We start from the raw sequence: 19,758 nt of genomic DNA, 5'->3' as shown, positions 1-19,758 counted from the left end.
TTGAATAGGTAATATATTCATATGGTTCAAAATTCAAAAAATACACAAAACCATACAGTTTAAAGACTTTCTTGGACACCTGTCCTCCAGCCTCCTAGCTCTGTTTAGAACTAGAGACAATCGATGTCATCAGTTTCTATACATTTGTACCATCGTCGACCCATCTTTTTTACACAATGGTGGCCCACTATGGTGTTCCACACTTAGCTTTTTCCTTTAACAGTGTATAGTGGAGCTTATTCTTTATTAGTATATAAAGCCTCTTTTTTTTTCCCCTTACAGTTGCAGTGTTCCTTTACTGATGTACATTAAAACTCTTAAAATCTTGGTTAACTTGTTCTATTGACCAGGTATTTATTGAGCACCTGCTGTGTGCCAGGAACTGTTCTTTGCATTTATAATAATAATGTGTAAAGCAGGCAGAATTTTTTGTTCTCATGGAGCCATTTCTAGTCTTGGGGGACATGGAATAAACTATGGTGAATAATTTGCACATATATCAATTTGCCTGAGTGAACTCTTAGAACTGTCTTAATGAGCATGTGTTTTTTTCATTTACCAAATTTCTCTTCTTTAAAGATGTACTAGTTTATATATCTACTACTATCAATGTTTGAATGCTTGTTTTTCATTCCTTTTTACACAGTGGTATCCCATTATGTGTTAACATTTTGGTCTTTACCAATCAGGTAAGAAAGGTATGTCAGAGTAGTATTCATTAAATGTTTCTTTTGAAAAAAATCTTACTATTTGTAAATTTTCAGAAACCATTTATATTTTCTGAGACTGATCATGTCCTCCTTGGCATATTTTTTGTTCAGTTTTTTATTTCTTATTTTTAGGAGTTCTTTATAAGTTATGGCTTTTTAATACCATTCATTCATTCATTCATTCATTCATTCTTGACAGACAGATGGACTCAGGAAATGTGAGGATTTTTATCTTACCAAGTTTTTTCATATTATTGAATGAAATGTTACATGTGAATATGAATGTTATATCTGTACAAGAAATCACAGCAGTAGTTTAACTTCTCATTTATCATTTAGGGAAGATATTAGAGATTTAGGCCAAAGACTCGAATTTGTAAGAACTCAAGTATAAAATAAGAGTATTATGTTACTATGTTGGTTATTGTAAACAGTTAGATGATCACCCCTGCTTAGTGTATGTGTACCTGGCATTTTCTACTGAAAGGTTGAAATAGTATTTGTCAGATTTTACCTTTAGCTTTTGTACTGTGGGAGGTAATGAATGGAGAAGAAAGGTCAATACTTAGATAAGCTGAGGGGGAGAACACCTAGGTGTCATCAGTTAGATTATTTATTTTCAACACAAGGAGTGAATCATATTCAGGCCATACTTTTGATTGGATTCAGAACTTCTGCATTCTCCTTATCTCCCCTTACAATGAATAAGGAGATGCTCTGAAAATTGAATTAGAATCTAAAAACCTGCCCCCCATCTAAAGACCTCATATTTCTAGTCAAATAAAGAAAAATGAAAAGTAGAGTCTACTTAGTACTAGGATCTTGTTAAGACTTAAGTTGATCAAATAGGCCACTTCCTTCTTGCTTCTACCGTAGTCCCCAAACATATTACCTTGTCTTCACTTTCTTGTCTCCTCTCTTCCTTTTATCTCCTTTATTAGCTACTCCCCTGCCCCTTCCTATACTTTTCATTATTCAGAACATTTTCGTTCATGGCCATCTGCTTTACTTTGGCTTCTCTTTAGGAAATCTTACCTGTTTCTGAAATTTCTGTGGCCATGATTTTGATACATAAAATGTGATGCAGTTATGTTGGGGGGACTGAATGAGAGGGGAAGTGGAATAAGAGGGGTGGAAAAGTTTATTCCTCTGAGAGTAGCATGGCAGAAATTCAATAAGTAATTCATAAAATCGATAACCAATAAATAGGCATATCAGCATACTGGAAAACATGAGGTTAATACTGGAGGGGATGCCTAGAAGATTTGAGGATATTTGCCTCTGGAAGGGAGCCTGGGAGCAAAGCTCGTTTTTCATCATATATCATTTCATTAGCTTTTGCTTTCTAAGCTTGTGTACATGTGTTACTATTACATGGTGATGCTTCATGGAAGTAGTGATTGGAAAATGCAACTTTACAGAATTGGTTAAAATATGAGATAAATGAAGGACAGAGACTTTGTCTTATTTATTTATTCCCATGTCCTTGGTGCCTTGGATTGACTTGACACATAGTTGGGAATTCATAAATATTTATTGAATGAATGAAACAATTGCAGAGATGAAATATCTGGAGTTGAAATGGGATTAGAACCTTCAGGACAGAAGACAGATGCTCTCTACTGTGCTGTAAGCTCCATAGAGCCAAGGGGCTTTGCTTTTTGCTCTGACCCTTGGGTGTCTGGTACAGAGTAGGTACTCAGTAAATGGTCAAGGCTCTCTTTAGAAATGGACTATTCAAAAATTACAGCTCTGAATGAGAAGAAAGGGTACTTCCTCAGTTTGTGTCTTGTTCCATCTATCTACTACAGTTAGTATATACTCCTTGCCTCATTTGGTTGACCTTTGTTAGGCATAAAATCAGAGTTACTCAAGTGCAGTCTTTTTAATTTTTTTAAACTGAAGTATAGTTGATTCACAGTATTATATTGGTTTCAAGTATACAACACAGTGGTTCAAAAGTTACACGCATTAAGTCCTCACCCCAACTAGTATAGTTACTATCTGTCAACATAGAAAGATGGTATAGAACCACTGGCTATATTCTCCATGTTGCACTTCCATCCCTGTGACCAATTTAGAGATTCAGATTTTTGTGCCCCTTTATCCCCCTCACTCTCCCTACCATCCACCCCTCCCCCTTCCCCATGGTAACCACCAATCGCTTCTCAGTGTGTCTTGAGTATCCCACTGTTTTGTTAATTTTGTTTTGTTTCGTTTTTAGATTCTACATATAAGTGAAATTATATGGTATTTGTCTTTCTCCACCTGACGTATATCACTTAGCATGATACCCTCTAGCTCCATCCATGTTGTTGCAAATGGCAGGATTCCTTTCTCTTTTATGCCTGAATATTATTCCATTGTGTGTATGTACCACATCTTTATCAGTTCATCTATTGATGGACATTTTGGTTGCTTCCATATCTTGGCTATTGTAAATAATGCGGCAGTAAATATAGGGGTGCATATATCTTTTCGAATCAGATTTTTGTTTTCTTTGGGTAAATTCCTAGAAGTGCAGTTTGGTATGGTATTTCTATTTTAACTGTTTTGAGGAACCTCCATACCTCTTTCCTTAGTGGCTGTACCAGTTGACATTCCCACCAACAGTGTAGGAGTTTACTCATCCTTGCCAACACATGTTATTTCTTGTCTTTTGGGTAGTGGCCATTCTAACTGATGTGAGGTGATACCTTATTGTGGTTTTGATTTGCATTTCCCTGATGATTGGCAATGTGGGGCAACTTCTCATATGCCTGTTGGCCATCTGTATTTCTTCTTTGGATGTCTGTTTCAGTTGCAGTCTTTATGTATTTAGTAAACCTTTTAAGTAGGGTCTTCTATGAACCAAACTTGGTATTAGGCTCTGTAATTATCATAAAGATAAATAAGGCTCAGTTTCTGACTCCAAAGAAAATGTAGTCCAGTGGAGGAAATTGAACTTATCTGTATATAACTGTCATATACAAGACATATTATGAGACCTAAGCAGCTGTGTGGAAGAAGAAGGCAAAATTACATCTCACTGTGGGTGGGAGGGTAAAGGGACTGATTGAAGTGTGGACCAGAAAAGGGAGGGGATGATTAGGAAGGCTTCCTTTGTTTCTGTATTTACTTAGTGTCTATCATGAGCTAGGAAATATGCTCCATGCCAGAATATGAAAAGATAAATTAAGGAGCTTTTGGTCTGGTTGGAGAGACAGACATGCCACCAAAAAATTACAGTATGATGCTGCGATGGAAGAGTTGTAGCAAAAAAGTAAGAAGTTGGACAGTTTCTCACAGGCAAATCGGTCCTGGTTTGAATAGAAGTGCTAATTATAATACCATTTCTTGAAGTGCTGTGTGTCAGACACTGTGTGACGAGCATTTTCATACATTTAATCTTAATACTAATCCTCTAAACAACTCTAGGTAAGTAGACATTATTATTCCCACTTTACAGATGAGGAAGGCATATGATTTGTTAAATGACTTGCCTAAGATCATATATTCAGTAAGTTACTGAACTGTGTCTAGATCTGACTTTAAAGTTAATTCAACTCAAAAAACAGTCAGAGGAATTCTTATATACTGCTGGTAGAATTGTAAAATAAAGCAGCCACTTTGGAACACTTGGGCAGTGCCTTAAAAGGCTGAATATAGGTGTCATATGATCCAGCAATTCCATTCAAGAAAAATGAAAACAAACATCCACACAAAAACTTATATACAAATGTCATACAGCATTATTCATAATAGAGCTAAAGTGGAAACAACCCAAATGTCCATCAGCTGATGACTGGATAGGCAATTTATGGTTATCCATATTCTGGAATACTATTTAGTTATAAAAGGGAATAAGTTGACATATGCTATAACATAGATAAACCTTGCAAACAAGATGCTAGGTGGAAGAAGTTAGTTACAAAGACTACATATTTTATAATTCCACTTACATGAAATGTTCAGAATAGGTCTATGCACAAATTAGGTTAATGGTTGTCAGGGGCGTGTTGGAGGGGAAAATGAGGTAATGCCCTTGGAGTTTCTTTTCAGGGTGATGAAAATGTTCTAAAATTTATTGTGACGGTAGTTGCACAACTTTGTGACTATACTAAAAAAATTTAAAGTTTTAAGTGGATGAATTATATGGTATGTGAATTGTATCTCAGTGAAGTTAAAAAAAAACAATCCAAGACTGTGAAATTTAATTTTCTGCTCTACTTAACCCAAACTATCAATAAGATCTTATTATAACAGTGAATAATGTTGTTTTGTTTTGTTTTTAGATTCAGAGTAAAATTGGCTTTTTCCTCACATGTTATTTATCAACATTTACCTAATATTAATAATGTCTAAACTGGATTATCTGGCAGAACTAGTAGTATGTCGTGTAAATTTGAAGTAATTCTAAAAACAGTGGTCTGTTTTGTTGTAACTTCATTTGAAGAAAGCTTAAAATATTGAGAATAGATGAGTAAATGAAGTTGGGTTTTACCAATTAGATGATACTTGAATCTTTGGAGCAGAAATAACAGAAATAGTTAGTTGGTTGTTAAGACTAAGACTTGGAACCCCCATAGCACATTTCTCTGTAGTCATGCCATTGATCTAGTATCCTGGTAGCAATTGTGGAGGCAAGTGAGTGATTAAAACCCAGAGTGATCATGTTCCAGACTTTAGTAATGTCTGGGCCAAGAATTGGTTAAGGCTCAATATGTTTTCCTGTCCTGCTATAACATCAGGCTTTTTTTTTTTAAATTCTTTCTGTCACAGTGAAAGGAAATGAGGCCGTAAAGAAGAGTAAATGGGAGTAGAGCCAAAAAATTAAACTTCAGTGCTGAATGTCTCTTTTAGGTGTGATTGCAGTGACAGTTACTTATAAAGTACAGGCAAGGTTCCTTGAGGCTAGATTTTTTTATTTTTTAATCTACCTGTCATTCTTAGTATAGAAGGAACGAAAATGTAGCTGGTTAATTTTCTTTTTATATATTATTGATTGATTCAAATACTTTTTAGCATCTATATCAATTACTTGAGTTGGGGTGGTGGTAGGCTAATTAAGTTTTCAAAAGACTGACTTGGAAGGGCTGTTAATACCTTCAAAAACAGGACCAGATTTCAAAACAATCAAATATGTATATTATACCCACTATGTGCCAAAGGCTGTACCAGTGTCCTAAAGGAACTAAAAGCAGTGTAAAACTTTGTATCTTTTATCTTATAGCCTCCTCTGGGGAAACATAAATCCATGTGCCAACAATGTATGATTGAATTCTACTTTGCTTTGCCTGTCTTGTATTATGAAGGAGATCCAGTCTGAGACATGATTTCTGACTTGGCCCACATGTGACCCTAGGTAACCACTTGGCCTCCAAGCTTTGATCATCAGCTTATACTTAATTGGCGTATAAGAAGCCCTGGGTAAACATCATACCGAACATTGAAAAGCTGAAAGCTTTTCCTCTAATATCAGGAACAAGACAAGGATGCCCACTCTCCCACGTTTATTCAACATAGTTCTGGAGGTCCTAGCCATGGCAATCAGATAACACAAAGAAATAAAAGGCATCCAAATTGATAAGGAAGAAGCCAAGCTGTCACTGTTTGCAGATGACATGATATTGTACATGAAAAACCCTAAAGACTCCACTCCAAAACTACTAGAACTAATATCTGAATTCAGCAAAGTTGCACTATACAAAATTAAAGCACAGAAATCTGTTGCATTCCTATACACTAATGATGAACTAGCAGAAATCAGGAAAACAATGCCATTCACAATTACATCAAAAATAATAAAATACCTAAGAATAAACCTAATGAAGGAAGTGAAAGACCTATACCCTGAAAACTACAAACAAATACACTCTTAACAGAAACTAAAGAGGACACTAATAAATGGAAATTCATCCCATGCTCTTGGGTATGAAGAATTAATATTGTCACAATGGCCATCCTGCCTAAAGCAATCTATAGATTCAGTGCACTCCCTATCAAAATACTGACAGCATTCTTCAATGGACTGGAACAAATAGTTCTAAGATTCATATGGAACCACAAAAGAACCTGAATAGCCAAGCAATCCTGAGAAGGAAGAATAAAGCAGGGGGATCTCGCTTCCCAACTTCAAGCTCTACTCCAAAGCCACAGTAATCAAGACAATTTGGTACTGGCACAAGAACAGACCCACAGACCAGTGGAACAGAATAGAGAGTCCAGATATATATGGTCAATTAATATACGATATACCCAAACATATATGGTCAATTAATATACGATAAAGGAGCCATGGATATACAGTGGGAAAATGACAGCCTCTTCAACAGCTGGTGTTGGCAAAACTGGACAGCTACATGCAACAGAATGAAACTGGATTACTCTCTAACTCCATACACAAAAGTAAACTCAAAATGGATCAAAGACCTGAATGTAAGTCATAAAACCATAAAACTCTTAGAAGAAAACATAGGCAAAAATCTCTTGAATATAAACACGAGCAACTTTTTCATGAACATATCTCCCCAGGCAAGGGAAACAAAAGCAAAAATGAACAAGTGGGACTATATCAAACTAAAAAGCTTCTGTACAGCAAACAACACCATCAATAGAACAAAAAAGCATCCTACAGTATGGGAGAATATATTCATAAATGACACAACCTGATAAGGGGTTGGCATCCAAAATATATAAAGAACTCATGTGCCTCAATAAACAAAAGGCAAATAATCCAATTAAAAAATGGGCAGAGGACTTGAACAGACACTTCTCCAAAGAAGAAATTCAAATGGCCAACAGGCATATGAAAAGATGCTTCACATTGCTAATCATCAGAGAAATGCAAATTAAAACCACAATGAGATACCACCTCACACCAGTTAGGATGGCCACCATCCAAAAGACAAACAAGAACAAATGTTGACAAGGATGTGGAGAAAGGGGAACCCTCCTACAATGCTGGTGGGAATGTAAAATAGTTCAACCATTGTGGAAAGCAGTATGGAGGTTCCTCAAAAAATTCAAAATAGAAATACCATTTGACCCAGGAATTCCAATTCTAGGAATTCACCCTAAGAATGCAGGATCCCAGTTTGAAAAAGACAATATGCACCCCTATGTTTATCGCAGCACTATTTACAATAGCCAAGAGATGGAAGCAACCTAAGTGTCCATCAGTAGATGAATGGATAAAGAAGAGGTGTGGTACATATACACAATGGGATATTATTCAGTCATAAGAAGAAAACAGATCCTCCCATTTGCAACAACATGGATGGAGCTAGAGGGTATTATACTCAGTGAAATAAGCCAGGCAGAGAAAGACAAGTGCCAAATGATTTCCCTCATTTGTGGAGTATAACAATGAAGCAAAACTGAAGGAACAAAACAGCACCAGAATCACAGACTCCAAGAAGGGACTAGCGGTTACCAAAGGGGAGGGATGTGGGAGGGCAGGTGAGGAGGGAGGGAGGAGGGGATTGAGGGGTATTATGTTTAGTACACATGGTGTGAGGGGTCACGGGGAAGACAGTGTAGCACAGAGAGGGCAAATAATGAATCTGTGGCATCTTACTACACTGATGGACAGTGACAGCAATGGGGTATGGGTGGGGACTTGATAATATGGGTAAATGTAGTAACCACATTGTTTTTTCATGGGAAACCTTCATAAGAGTATATATCAATAATACCTTAATAAAAAAAAGTCTATAGAAAGAAAAAAAGAACAAAAAACAAAGCAAATACTGAAGGAACAAAACAGCAAGACTCACAGAACCCAGGAGTGGACTAACAGTTACCGAAGGGAAACGGACTGGGGAGGATGGGTGGGAAGGGAGGGATAGGGGAATAAGGGACATGATTAGCACACATAACATAGGTGGTGGGGTCACAGAGAAGGCAGTATAGCACAGAGAAGACAAGTAGTGACTCTCTAGCATCTTATTACGCTGATGGACAATGACTGTAATGGGGTATGTGGTGGGGACTTGATAATGGGGGGAATCTAGTAAGCACAGTGTTGCTCATGTGATTGTATATTAATGGTCCCCCCCCCCAAAATTGTAAACTCCCTCCCCCGACCCCGCCAAAAAAAAGAAACCCTGGTTAGATCATTGAGGTGTGAGGTTCTGTCCTTATTAGCCCTGGTGCTGTCCTCAAACCAGCGCAGATCAATGATTCTATTTCTCTACTCCCTATTCTCTCTATATGTTTGGGAGAGGATGGAGTAGAGAAGAGAGAGAGACCACTTTTGAGGGGTTTCCTGGCCAAGCCAGAAGGGTGCTCATGGATTGGTCTTAGTTGCCTTTTCCAAAAAAGTACTTACGTCAGAAGCCATTAGGGATTTGGACTGGAACTTAATGACAAAATGAATGGAGTCAAAATATCCCCACCTACACTTAGGCTAACAGTTGCATCTTAGCAAAGCGGAGCATCGTAACAGTGGATGTCCAGATCATTTTGTGGTAAGGGTCTCAAAGGAGAGGGAAGGTTATGGGTGGTTCACTCAGGAATCCTGCTCGTGGACATGGGGGTGCTCTTAGAGTCCTCCTTTTTTTCTTGATGCTTTGTCCTTCCTATCTGGTCCAGTATTCCTAGGGATACTGAGAATTAGCCTTGGAGCTAGGCCCTTTTTTTCACGGACACCATGGAATATCAGAAAACAAAGATGAGCAAAGATATGAAAAAAAATTTCCTACTTTCACCTGGGGATTACCATTATTAGTATCTTAGTATATATTCTTTTGAACAGTTCCTATGCATATCTTTGTACACATATATGTATTTTTTAACTGTCATGAAATCACACTATTCATATTCTTCTATACTCTGCTTTTTTAAGTTAACATTTCATTTCAGTAAATTTCCATCTCATCAAACTTTACCATATTGAAAGTTCTCCAATTCTCTTTTCAACTCATTTATTTAAACTGATAAACAATCTGGTATGCATATTACATCTCATTACTTTCCTTAAGTCTCTTTTAATCTATCACAGTCCTATCTTTTCTTTTTCCTTTTAAAATAACTGACATAGTGAGAACCTGAGCCAGTTGTTCTGCAGAACATCTTTTGGATGAGATGATTGCTTCCTTGTGATGTCATTTATTCATCTATCTCCTATATTTCCTGTAAACTGGAAATCATATTCAATAGTTTGGATCTAAGTGAAATATTTTTGCCTGAATGCCCAACAGAAGTTATGTCTGAATTTCATAGTGTATTAGTATCATATCAGAAGTCATACCTAGTTGGTTCACTGATAATGATGCTAAGATTGACCAGTGGATTAAGATGATGGTCATTGATCTCTTTGTTGTGTAGTTAGGTTTTCCTTGCAACTATAAGTAACCTGTATAGTGTTAGTTTGGCACTTTACAAATCCCCATCAGCCATTCACCTAATGATTTTAACCTAACTGATAACTCTTACCTGAGTCAACAAGTTGTTATGGGGTTTGCAAAATGATGTTTTCTAATTCTGAAATTCCTTCTGCATGTATTAGCTGGCATTCTTCTTTAATGTAGAACTGGGTAGAACTAGGGCTATTTGATTACTTTAAAAGGTAGGATAAATGAATGATTTTTACAGAGAAGACAAGTAGTGACTCTCTAGCGTCTTACTACGCTGATGGACAATGACTGTAATGGGGTATGTGGTGGGCAGTTTTAATTACTACTTTTTGAAATAAGCTCTGTTAATAGATTTCAATTGATAGTTGAAGCTTTACTTATTTTTCCTTTTTTTAAGTACAATAGGGACTCATTGATTTTCATTGATATAATGTGTTTTGATCAGCTGCAATCTTCTTTGTTGTTGTTTTTGATGCTCAAACTGGTAAAACTTTGTCCAATGGGAGCTGCTTCTTTTGGTCTTATAAAATAAGTCTCAAAAAATATATGGTGCTTGGGTGGGTGCTGTTGTGTTCCCCATTGTCCAGTTTTGTACTTCAAAACCTTCAGTTTTTAGAAATACCATTTGACCCAGTAATTCCACTCCTAGGAATTTACCCAAAAAAAATAAAATCCCTGATTCGAAAAGACATATGCACCCCTATGTTTATCGCTGCACTGTTTTCAGTAGCCAAGATACGGAAGCAACGTTAAGTCCACGAGTAGATGAATGAATATAGAAGACATGGCACATATACACAATGGAAAACTGTTTAGCCATAAAAAGAAAAGAAATCCTCCCATTTGCAACAACATGGATGGATCTAGAGGGTATTATGCTCAGTGGAATAAGCCAGGAGGGAGAAAGACAAATACCATATTATCTCACTTATTTGTGGAATATAAAAACAAAGCAAAACAGAAGAAACAAAATAGCAATAGACTTGTAGACACTGACAAGTGACTGGTGGTTACCATAGGGGAGGGGTTGGAGTGGCTGGAGTTGGGGAGGAGGGGGTAAAGAGGCACAGTAATTTGCAATCACAGTATAAGTTGGTCATGGGCATGGTAGTAGAGCATGGAGAACATAGTGACTCTGTAACATCATATACTCCATTGATAGATAGTGACCACACTAGAGGGGGTGAGGATTTAATAATATGGGTAACAATTGAACCACTGTGTTGTGTATTGGGAACCAACATAAGATGATACATATAATACTTTAATAAAAAATAATTAAATTTTCTTTTAAAACTGGTTTCATTTTTTACATTCACATAGATCTTTGAGTCACCATTTTCTGTATGGTGTGATGTAGGAACCAAAACCTTTTTTCAAATGGCTAGTCAATTGTTCCAATCATTTACAGAATAATGATTTGTTTTCCTATTGGTTTGAAATGCCACTATTATCATAGAGCAGTTATTAGGAGATATTCAAATTAACAAATGAAATGATTGGGCATATTGAAAATGTGTACTTTTAAAGTAATAATTTATAATCTTACATGATTATGTATCAGATAGTGTTATGTTATATGCTGAGAATTTATAGCGTCAATTATTTTCTCAAAGTACATATATTCTGAAAAAGAGTATACTTTTTTGTAAATAGAAGTTTGCCTTGTTGAAGACTGTTGTGCTTACTGAGGTGGCCTCACTTTGAAAGCTGACCACTCAATATAGTACGAAGTGGTTACTTAGGGGTTTGAATAATGGGGTTCTAGTTTCAAGCCTGTCATTTATTTCACTGCTCCTTTGTGCAAGTCAGTCTCTCTGAGTTTTGTTTTGCTCCAACTATACAAAAATAATCCCTGTCCTGCTTGCTTCTGAGTATTGTTGAGGATTAGATGGAATAATGGACCAAAAAATCACTTTTAATTGGTAAAACAGTTTAAATATGCGTAATTAAAATAATCCCTGTCCTGCTTGCTTCTGAGTATTGTTGAGGATTAGATGGAATAATGGACCAAAAAATCACTTTTAATTGGTAAAACAGTTTAAATATGCGTAATTACTGCATCCTAACTTTCCCTCCCTTTCTCTCGTAGGTAGTGTTGGGGCTTCTTTTCAGTGCCAGTCCATCCATCACGACCACATTTGTCATGACGACAGTGACAAGGTGAGGTCTGTGTTGATGTCTACTGTGGAAAAAATGCATGCTGCCCTTATATTGCTGTATTCACTTGCATAACTCTGGACATAGGGCCAGGAAGGTATGACTTGGGGGGCACAATGCTGAGGACCTTGCTGGTTTGTGAGTCAGATTATTAGACTGCTCCAACAAATTTAAGGATGATTCCCAGGAGATGGGCTATACTCTTGATAAGCCCTCTATTTCCTTACCCTCATCCCTGTCCCTGTGCTTCCTCTTTTCCAGCACAGCCTAGATGGATTATCTTAATAAATGAACAAGTGCTCCCAAAGCTGATAATTATCTCAGCAATTGTTTCTGTTTCCAGTTTGACATTTCTTAGACATTCTGATGTAATTTGTTTTGTAGTTGTGTTAGATTATGGCTTCTTCTTATGCTTATCTTTTTTTGGGGGAGTGGGGTGGGGGGCAATTTCCAAAGCCCAATTTAAGTGTTGAAGATTAAGAATGGAACCAGTCAGATTCATGCAAAAGAAACCTGTTTTGGGGTCTGTTGTTTTGCTTTTTGTTTGTTTTTTTTAAATCAACAAACTCTTGTGATTTTGTTTCATTATGGTGTTTTATTTCTGTTCTTTTTATCTCTAAAAAAATTTTGCCGTTGGGGGCTTCTTGTACTCATCAGCACTCTTTATGGCCCAGCCCTTGGAGTAGATACTAATGTGGTCTTGGGTTTTGGAATATCTGGCCGCTGATGTTGGATGGGTTTAAATTTAGTCTTTTCCATCATCAGTTTCCAGTGGCTTCTTTCCCCTTTCTTTTTTCTTACAGGCAGGAATGTGTCACTCCCTTGGTAATTTCCCCAGGCAGACCAATCCTCGTGATCTATTTTTCTCTGCTGTTTAATCAAGATCCTTCTCCTGCATCCTGTTGGAGTTTGATCAAGAAGTTGGTTGATCATTGGGATTTTCCAAACAGCTTGCTTTATTCTGTCTGTTGATCTCTCTGTCTTTGAGACTTTTGCTCAGACAGATTTCAGTGTGTTTACAGAGAGTGGTATGCTTTTAGCATTCCAGAGTCTCTTTTATTATTACAGTAATCCAGAGGCATGGATTTAACTTCTTTTATAAGCAAGCCACTGAAAGAGACTTCTAGACTATTGCGTTGGTTCCATAAAATTTAGAATACCGCAGGTTTTAGAAATGAGTTTTTGAAAATAAGAGTGATGGTAGAAAAGGGAAAATCACTTTAGGTCAGTAATATTACAAACAGTTGTGTTTCATAATTGTGAAGGTATTTTTTGGGTTAATTTTTCCCTGCTAAGTATAATATGCCTCTGTCCATTTATTCACTTATGGTGGAGAAGCCAAACTGTGCTCTGCCCCGTCTCCAGGTTTAGAGTCTGGAGATGAGATTTCTGTTCACTTCTGCCAGATACTTTCCATCTACTTTAAAAGGGTTTTCCTCCTAACTTTGGAATCTTTGTATGACTGATTTTGTACTTTTAAGAAATGGATTTTTTCCTAAAATACATGGGAAGAGGGGAAGAAAAGACTTTTGTCTCTTGATGAGCGGATCAAAGAACTATCAGAAACTACTGTCCTCTACCCTACCTACAGTGTGTATACTTAACGATTGTTTCTCAGAGAGAAATGGAGTGAATCAACTAGGGTCTCTTGACTGGTATTTATAATGTATTCATCTGATTTAGTCAGCAAATAATATTTCTTGATTGGCAGCTATGTGTCTAGGCACTTAGGGAATATGTCAGGATACAAAACAAAAATAGCTATTTTTTCATAAGTTCATAGTTAACTGGCAGAAGCATACAATAAAAATAAACATAATAAACATAATACATAAATTATTTGTATGTTATGAGAAGTGCAGTGGATTAAAGAAAATGCAGAGTGTAATAAGTGGGATGAGGACCATTAAGAGTTGGATGGTACAGATTGCAGCTTTGTATGGGATCATCAGGCATCATTCTTGGAAGGAGAGTAGCAGATAAATATTTAAAAATCAGATCTCCATGTTTTCAACAGTTCTTATTTCTTTCTGTAACAAATGGGTATTGGTTTTGCAAAAGCAAAAATAGAAATGAACCTGCTGCCTGATATCACTTGGATGTGTGTATGTGTCTGTATATGAGCCTTTCTCACTTTGACAATTGAAGGGATTAAAGAGTACAGCTAATCCAACCCACTTTTTAAAATAAACTTGGAAGCTGTGACCCCAGTGGGAGAAATTGCTTATTCAGAGTCTCTCTACAGTACTGGGGCTTCACCAGATTTTCTGTCCCTGATACAAGTCATATAAAATAATTGCTCAGCAATTCTGAACACATTTTCAAAACACATGTTGATGCTTTGCTTATTATTCTCACTTAACTGTCAGGAATGGTCCATATCTCAGATTTGGGAACATATGGCAATTTTTCTTAAAAGTTGCTTCAATTTTAACTAATCCATGTGTGACTGGGGGTAGAACCAGGGGTTAGGCAAGGAGAAAAGGGTCATCCATTTGTTGGGCAACCCTTTACTGTCTAATGATGGCAAGTCTCTGAATTCCATGGTATGGCCTGTTCTTCAACTTGTTTCTCTGCTGTTGTACATCAGCTTGTAGCCTGTAGTGCTTGAAGGAGCTGATTCTGGCTCTGAGGTTTATCATTAAATACAGTGAATTGCAAACTCTCATATGATAAGTTTATATTGGGCACAGCAATTCACAAAAACCCACCAGCAAATTTTTTTTTTGGTATTATTAATATACAATCACATGAGCAACATTGTGGTTGCTAGATTTCCCCCCATTATCAAGTTCCCACTATATACCCCATTACAGTCCCTGTCCATCAGCGTTATAAGATGGCATAGAATCACTACTTGTCTTCTCTGTGCTATACTGCCTTCCCCGTGCACCCCCCTACATTAAGTGTGCTAATCATAATGCCCCTTTTTCCCCTTATCCCTCCCTTCCCACCCATCCTCCCCAGTCCGTTTCCCTTTGGTTACTGTTAGTCCATTCTTGGGTTCTGTGAGTCTGGTGCTGTTTCGTCCGTCAGATTTTTCTTTGTTCTTATACTCCGCAGATGAGTGAAATCATTTGGTACTTGTCTTTCTCCGCCTGGCTTATTTCACGAGCATAATACCCTCTAGCTCCATCCATGTTGTTGCAAATGGTAGGATTTGTTTTCTTCTTATGACTGAATAATATTCCATTGTGTATATGTACCACATCTTCTTTATCCATTCATCTACTGATGGACACTTAGGTTGCTTCCATTTCTTGGCTTTTGTAAATAGTGCTGTGATAAACATAGGGGTGCATATTGTCTTTTTCAAACTGGGATCCTGCATTCTTAGGGTAAATTCCAAGGAGTGGGATTCTGGAATCAAATGGTATTTCTATTTTGAGTTTTTTGAGGAACCTCCATACTGCTTTCCACAATGGTTGAACTAATTTACATTCCTACCAGGAGTGTAGGAGGGTTCCCCTTTCTCCACATCCTCGCCAGCATTTGTTGTTCCTAGTCTTTTCTATGTTGGCCATCCTAACTGGTGTGAGGTGATAGCTCATTGTAGTTTTAATTTGCATTTCCCTGATCATTAGTGATGTGGAGCATCTTTTCATGTGCCTGTTGGCCATTTGAATTTCTTCTTTGTACAACTGTCTCTTCATATCCTCTGCCCATTTTTTAATCGGGTTATTTGCTTTTTGGGTGTTGAGGTGTGTAAGTTGTTTATATGTTTTGGATGTTAACACCTTGTCAGATATGTCATTTACAAATATGTTCTCCCATACTGTAGGGTGCCTTTTTGTTCTGCTTATGCTATCGTTTGCTGTACAGAAGCTTTTCAGCATGATGTAGTCCCATTTGTTAATTTTTGCTTTTGTTTCCCTTGTCCGAGGAGATGCGTTCATGAAAAAGTTGCTCATTTTTATATTCAGGAGATTTTTGCCTATGTTGTCTTCTTAGAGTTTTATGGTTTCATGATTTACATTCAGGTCTTTCATCCATTTTGAGTTTACTTTTGTGTACGGAGTTAGACAATAATCCAGTTTCATTCTGTTGCATGTAGCTGTCCAGTTTTGCCAACACCAACTGTTGAAGAGGCTGTTATTTCCCTATTGTATGTTCTGGCTCCTTTATTGTATTGATCATATATGCTTGGGTTTATATATGGGCTCTCTAGTCTTTTCCATTGGTCTGTGGGTCTGTTCTTGTGACAGCACCAAATTGTCTTGATTACTGTGGCTTTGTAGTAGAACTTGAAGTCAGGGAGTGTAATCCCCCCAGCTTTATTCTTCCTTCTCAGAATTGCTTTGGCTATTTAGGGTCTTTTTTTTTTCTTTATTTTTATTTTTATTAAGGTATCATTGCTATACAGTCTTATGAAGGTTTCACATGAAAAACATTGTGGTTACTATATTCACCCATATTATCAAGTCCTCCCTATACCCCATGCAGTCACTGTCCATCAGTGTAGTAAGATGCCACAGTCACTACTTGTCTTCTCTGTTCTATATGGTGTTCTCCTGAGAAGAGACATTTACCTCTGGCTGCGTTCAGATTTTCTTTGTCTTTGGTTTCCAGCAGCTTTATGGTGTAGATTTTCTTTGTATTTGTCTTGTTTGGGGTTCTCTACACTTCTATTTTTTTTATTTTTTATTAAGGTATGGTTGATATACACTCTTATGAAGGTTTCACATGAAAAAACAATGTGGTTACTACATTTACCCATATTATCAAGTCCCCACCCATACCCCAATGCAGTCATTGTCCATCAGTGTAGTAAGATGCCACAGATCCACTATGTGCCTTCTCTGTGCTACACTGTTCTCCCTGTGAGCTCCCACACCGTGTGTACTAAACATAATACTCCTCAATCCCCTATTCCCTCCCTCCCCAGCCGCCCTCCCACACCCCTCCCCTTTGGTAACCACTAGTTCATTCTTGGAGTCTCTGAGTCTGCTGCCATTTTGTTCCTTTCAGTTTTGCTTCATTGTTATACTCCACAAATGAGGGAAATAATTTGGCACTTGTCTTTCACCATCTGGCTTATTTCACTGAGCATAATGTCCTCCAGCTCCATCCATGTTGTTGCAAATGGTAGGATTTGTTTCTTTCTCATGGCTGAATAGTATTCCATGTGTATATGTACCACCTCTTCTTTATCTGTTCATCTACTGATGGACACTTAGGTTGCTTCCATATCTTGGCTGATGTAAAAAGTGCTGCAATAAACATAAGGGTGCATATGTCTTTCTGAATCTGAGAAGTTGTATTCTTTGGGTAAATTCCAAGGAGTGGGATTCTGGGATCAAATGGTATTTCTATTTTGAGCATTCTGAGGAACCTCCATACTGCTTTCCACAATGGTTGAACTAGCTTACATTCCCACCAGCAGTGTAGGAGGGTTCCCCTTTCTCCACGTCCTCGCCAACATTTGTTGTTCTTAGTCTTTTTGATGGTGGCCATCCTTACTGGTGTGAGGTGATATCTCATTGTGGTTTTAATTTGCATTTCCCTGATGATTAGTGATGTGGAGCATCTTTTCATGTGCCTGTTGGCCATCTTAATTTCTTCTTTGTACAACTGTCTCTTCATATCCTCTGCCCATTTTTTAATCGGGTTATTTGCTTTTTGGGTGTTGAGGCGTGTAAGTTCTTTATATATTTTGAATGTTAACCCCTTGTCGGATATGTCATTTACAAATATATTCTCCCATACTGTAAGATGCCTTTTTGTTTTGTTGATGATGTTCTTTGCAGTACAAAAAACTTTTTAGTTTGATGTAGTCCCATGAGTTTATTTTTGCTTTTGTTTCTCTTTCTCGAGAAGATGGGTTCACGAAGAAGTTGCTCATGTTTATATTCAGGAGATGTTTGCCTATGTTGTCTTCTAAGAGTTTTATGGTTTCATGACTTACATTCAAGTCTTTAATCCATTTTGAGTTTACTTTTGTGTATGGGGTTAAACAATAATCCAGTTTCATTCTCTTGCATGTAGCTGTCCAGTTTTGCCAACACTAGCTGTTGAAGAGGCTGTCATTTCCCCATTGTATGCCATGGCTCCTTTATCATATATTAATTGACCATATGTGGTTGGGTTTATATCAGGGCTCTCTAGTCTGTTCCATTGGTCTATGGGTCTGTTCTTGTGCCATTACCAAATTGTCTTGATTACTGTGGTTTTGTAGTAGAGCTTGAAGTTGGAAAGCGAGATACCCACTGCTTTATTCTTCCTTCTCAGGATTGCTTTGGCTATTTGAGGTTTTTTGTGGTTCCATATGAATTTTAGAACTATTTGCTCTAGTTCATTGAATAATGCTGTTGGCATTTTGGTAGTAATTGCATTGAATCTGTAGATTGCTTTAGGCAGGATGGCCATTTTGACAATATTAATTCTTCCTATCCTTGAGCACGGGATGTGTTTCCATTTATTGGTATCTTCTTTAATTTCTCTGATGAGTGTCTTGTAGTTTTCAGAGTATAGGTCTTTCACTTCCTTGGTTAGGTTTATTCCTAGGAATTTTATTCTTTTTGGTGCAATTGTGAATGGAATTGTTTTCCTGATTTCTCTTTCTGCTAGTTCATCATTAGTGTATAGGAATGCCACAGATTTCTGTGTATTAATTTTGTATCCTGCAACTTTGCTGAATTCAGATACTAGATCTAGAAGTTTTGGAGTGGATTCTTTAGGGTTTTTTATGTACAATATCATGTCATCTGCAAACAGGGACAGTTTAACTTCTTCCTTGCCAATCTGGATGCCTTTTATTTCTTTGTGTTGTCTGTTTGCTGAGGCTAGGACCTCCAGAACTGTGTTGAATAAAAGTGGGGAGAGTGGGCATCCTTGTCTTGTTCCCAATCTTAAAAGAAAAGCTTTCAGCCTCTCACTGTACAGTATGATGTTGGCTGTGGATTTGTCATATATGGCCTTTATTATGTTGAGGTACTTGCCCTCTATGCCCATTTTGTTGAGTTTTTATCATGAATGGATGTTGAATTTTGTCAAATGCTTTTTCAGCATCTATGGAGATGATCATATGGTTTTTGTCCTTCTTTTTGTTGATGTGGATGATGTTGATGGATTTTCGAATATTGTCCTTGCATCCCTTGAATAAATCCTACCTGATCATAATGGATGATCTTTTTCCATATACTTTTGAATTCAGTTTGCTAATATTTTGCTGAGTATTTTTGCCTCTATGTGCATCAGGGATATTGGTCTGTAATTTTCTTTTTATGTGGTGTGTTTGCCTGGTTTTGGTATCAGAGTGATGCTGGCCTCATAGAATGAGTTTGGGAGTATTCCCTCCTCTTCTACTTTTTGGAAAACTTTAAGGAGGATGGGTATTAAGTTTTCACTAAATGTTTGATAAAATTCAGCAGTGAAGCCATCTAGTCCAGGAGTTTTCTTCTTAGGTAGTTTTTTTATTACCAATTCAATTTCCTTGCTGTTAATTGGTCTATTCAGATTTTCTGTTTCTTCCTGGGTCCGCCTTATAAGATTGTATTTTCTAGAAAGTTGTCCATTTCTTCTAAGTTTTGCAGTTTGTTAGCATATAATTT

General features: G+C 37.2%; 1 protein-coding gene across 6 annotated transcripts in view; it reads left to right on the top strand.

The window, feature by feature from the left end:
• Positions 1–19,758, top strand: part of RNF38 (ring finger protein 38) — a 143,086-nt gene that overhangs the window by 38,420 nt on the left and 84,908 nt on the right. For 5 of the 6 annotated variants that reach the window (XM_036888343.2, XM_036888344.2, XM_036888342.2 and 2 more), the window contains exon 2: positions 12,141–12,211. The exons of the other annotated variant lie outside the window; for it this stretch is intronic. In XM_036888343.2, the coding sequence (XP_036744238.1) occupies positions 12,141–12,211 (71 nt within the window). The remainder of the gene's footprint in view (positions 1–12,140; positions 12,212–19,758) is intronic. 6 annotated transcript variants of the gene reach the window in all.

Source organism: Manis pentadactyla, chromosome 3, assembly GCF_030020395.1.
Source record: "Manis pentadactyla isolate mManPen7 chromosome 3, mManPen7.hap1, whole genome shotgun sequence".
Lineage (NCBI taxonomy): Eukaryota > Metazoa > Chordata > Mammalia > Pholidota > Manidae > Manis > Manis pentadactyla.
Note: the sequence above shows the minus strand (reverse complement) of the source record. Positions and strands in the feature narration are given on the sequence as shown.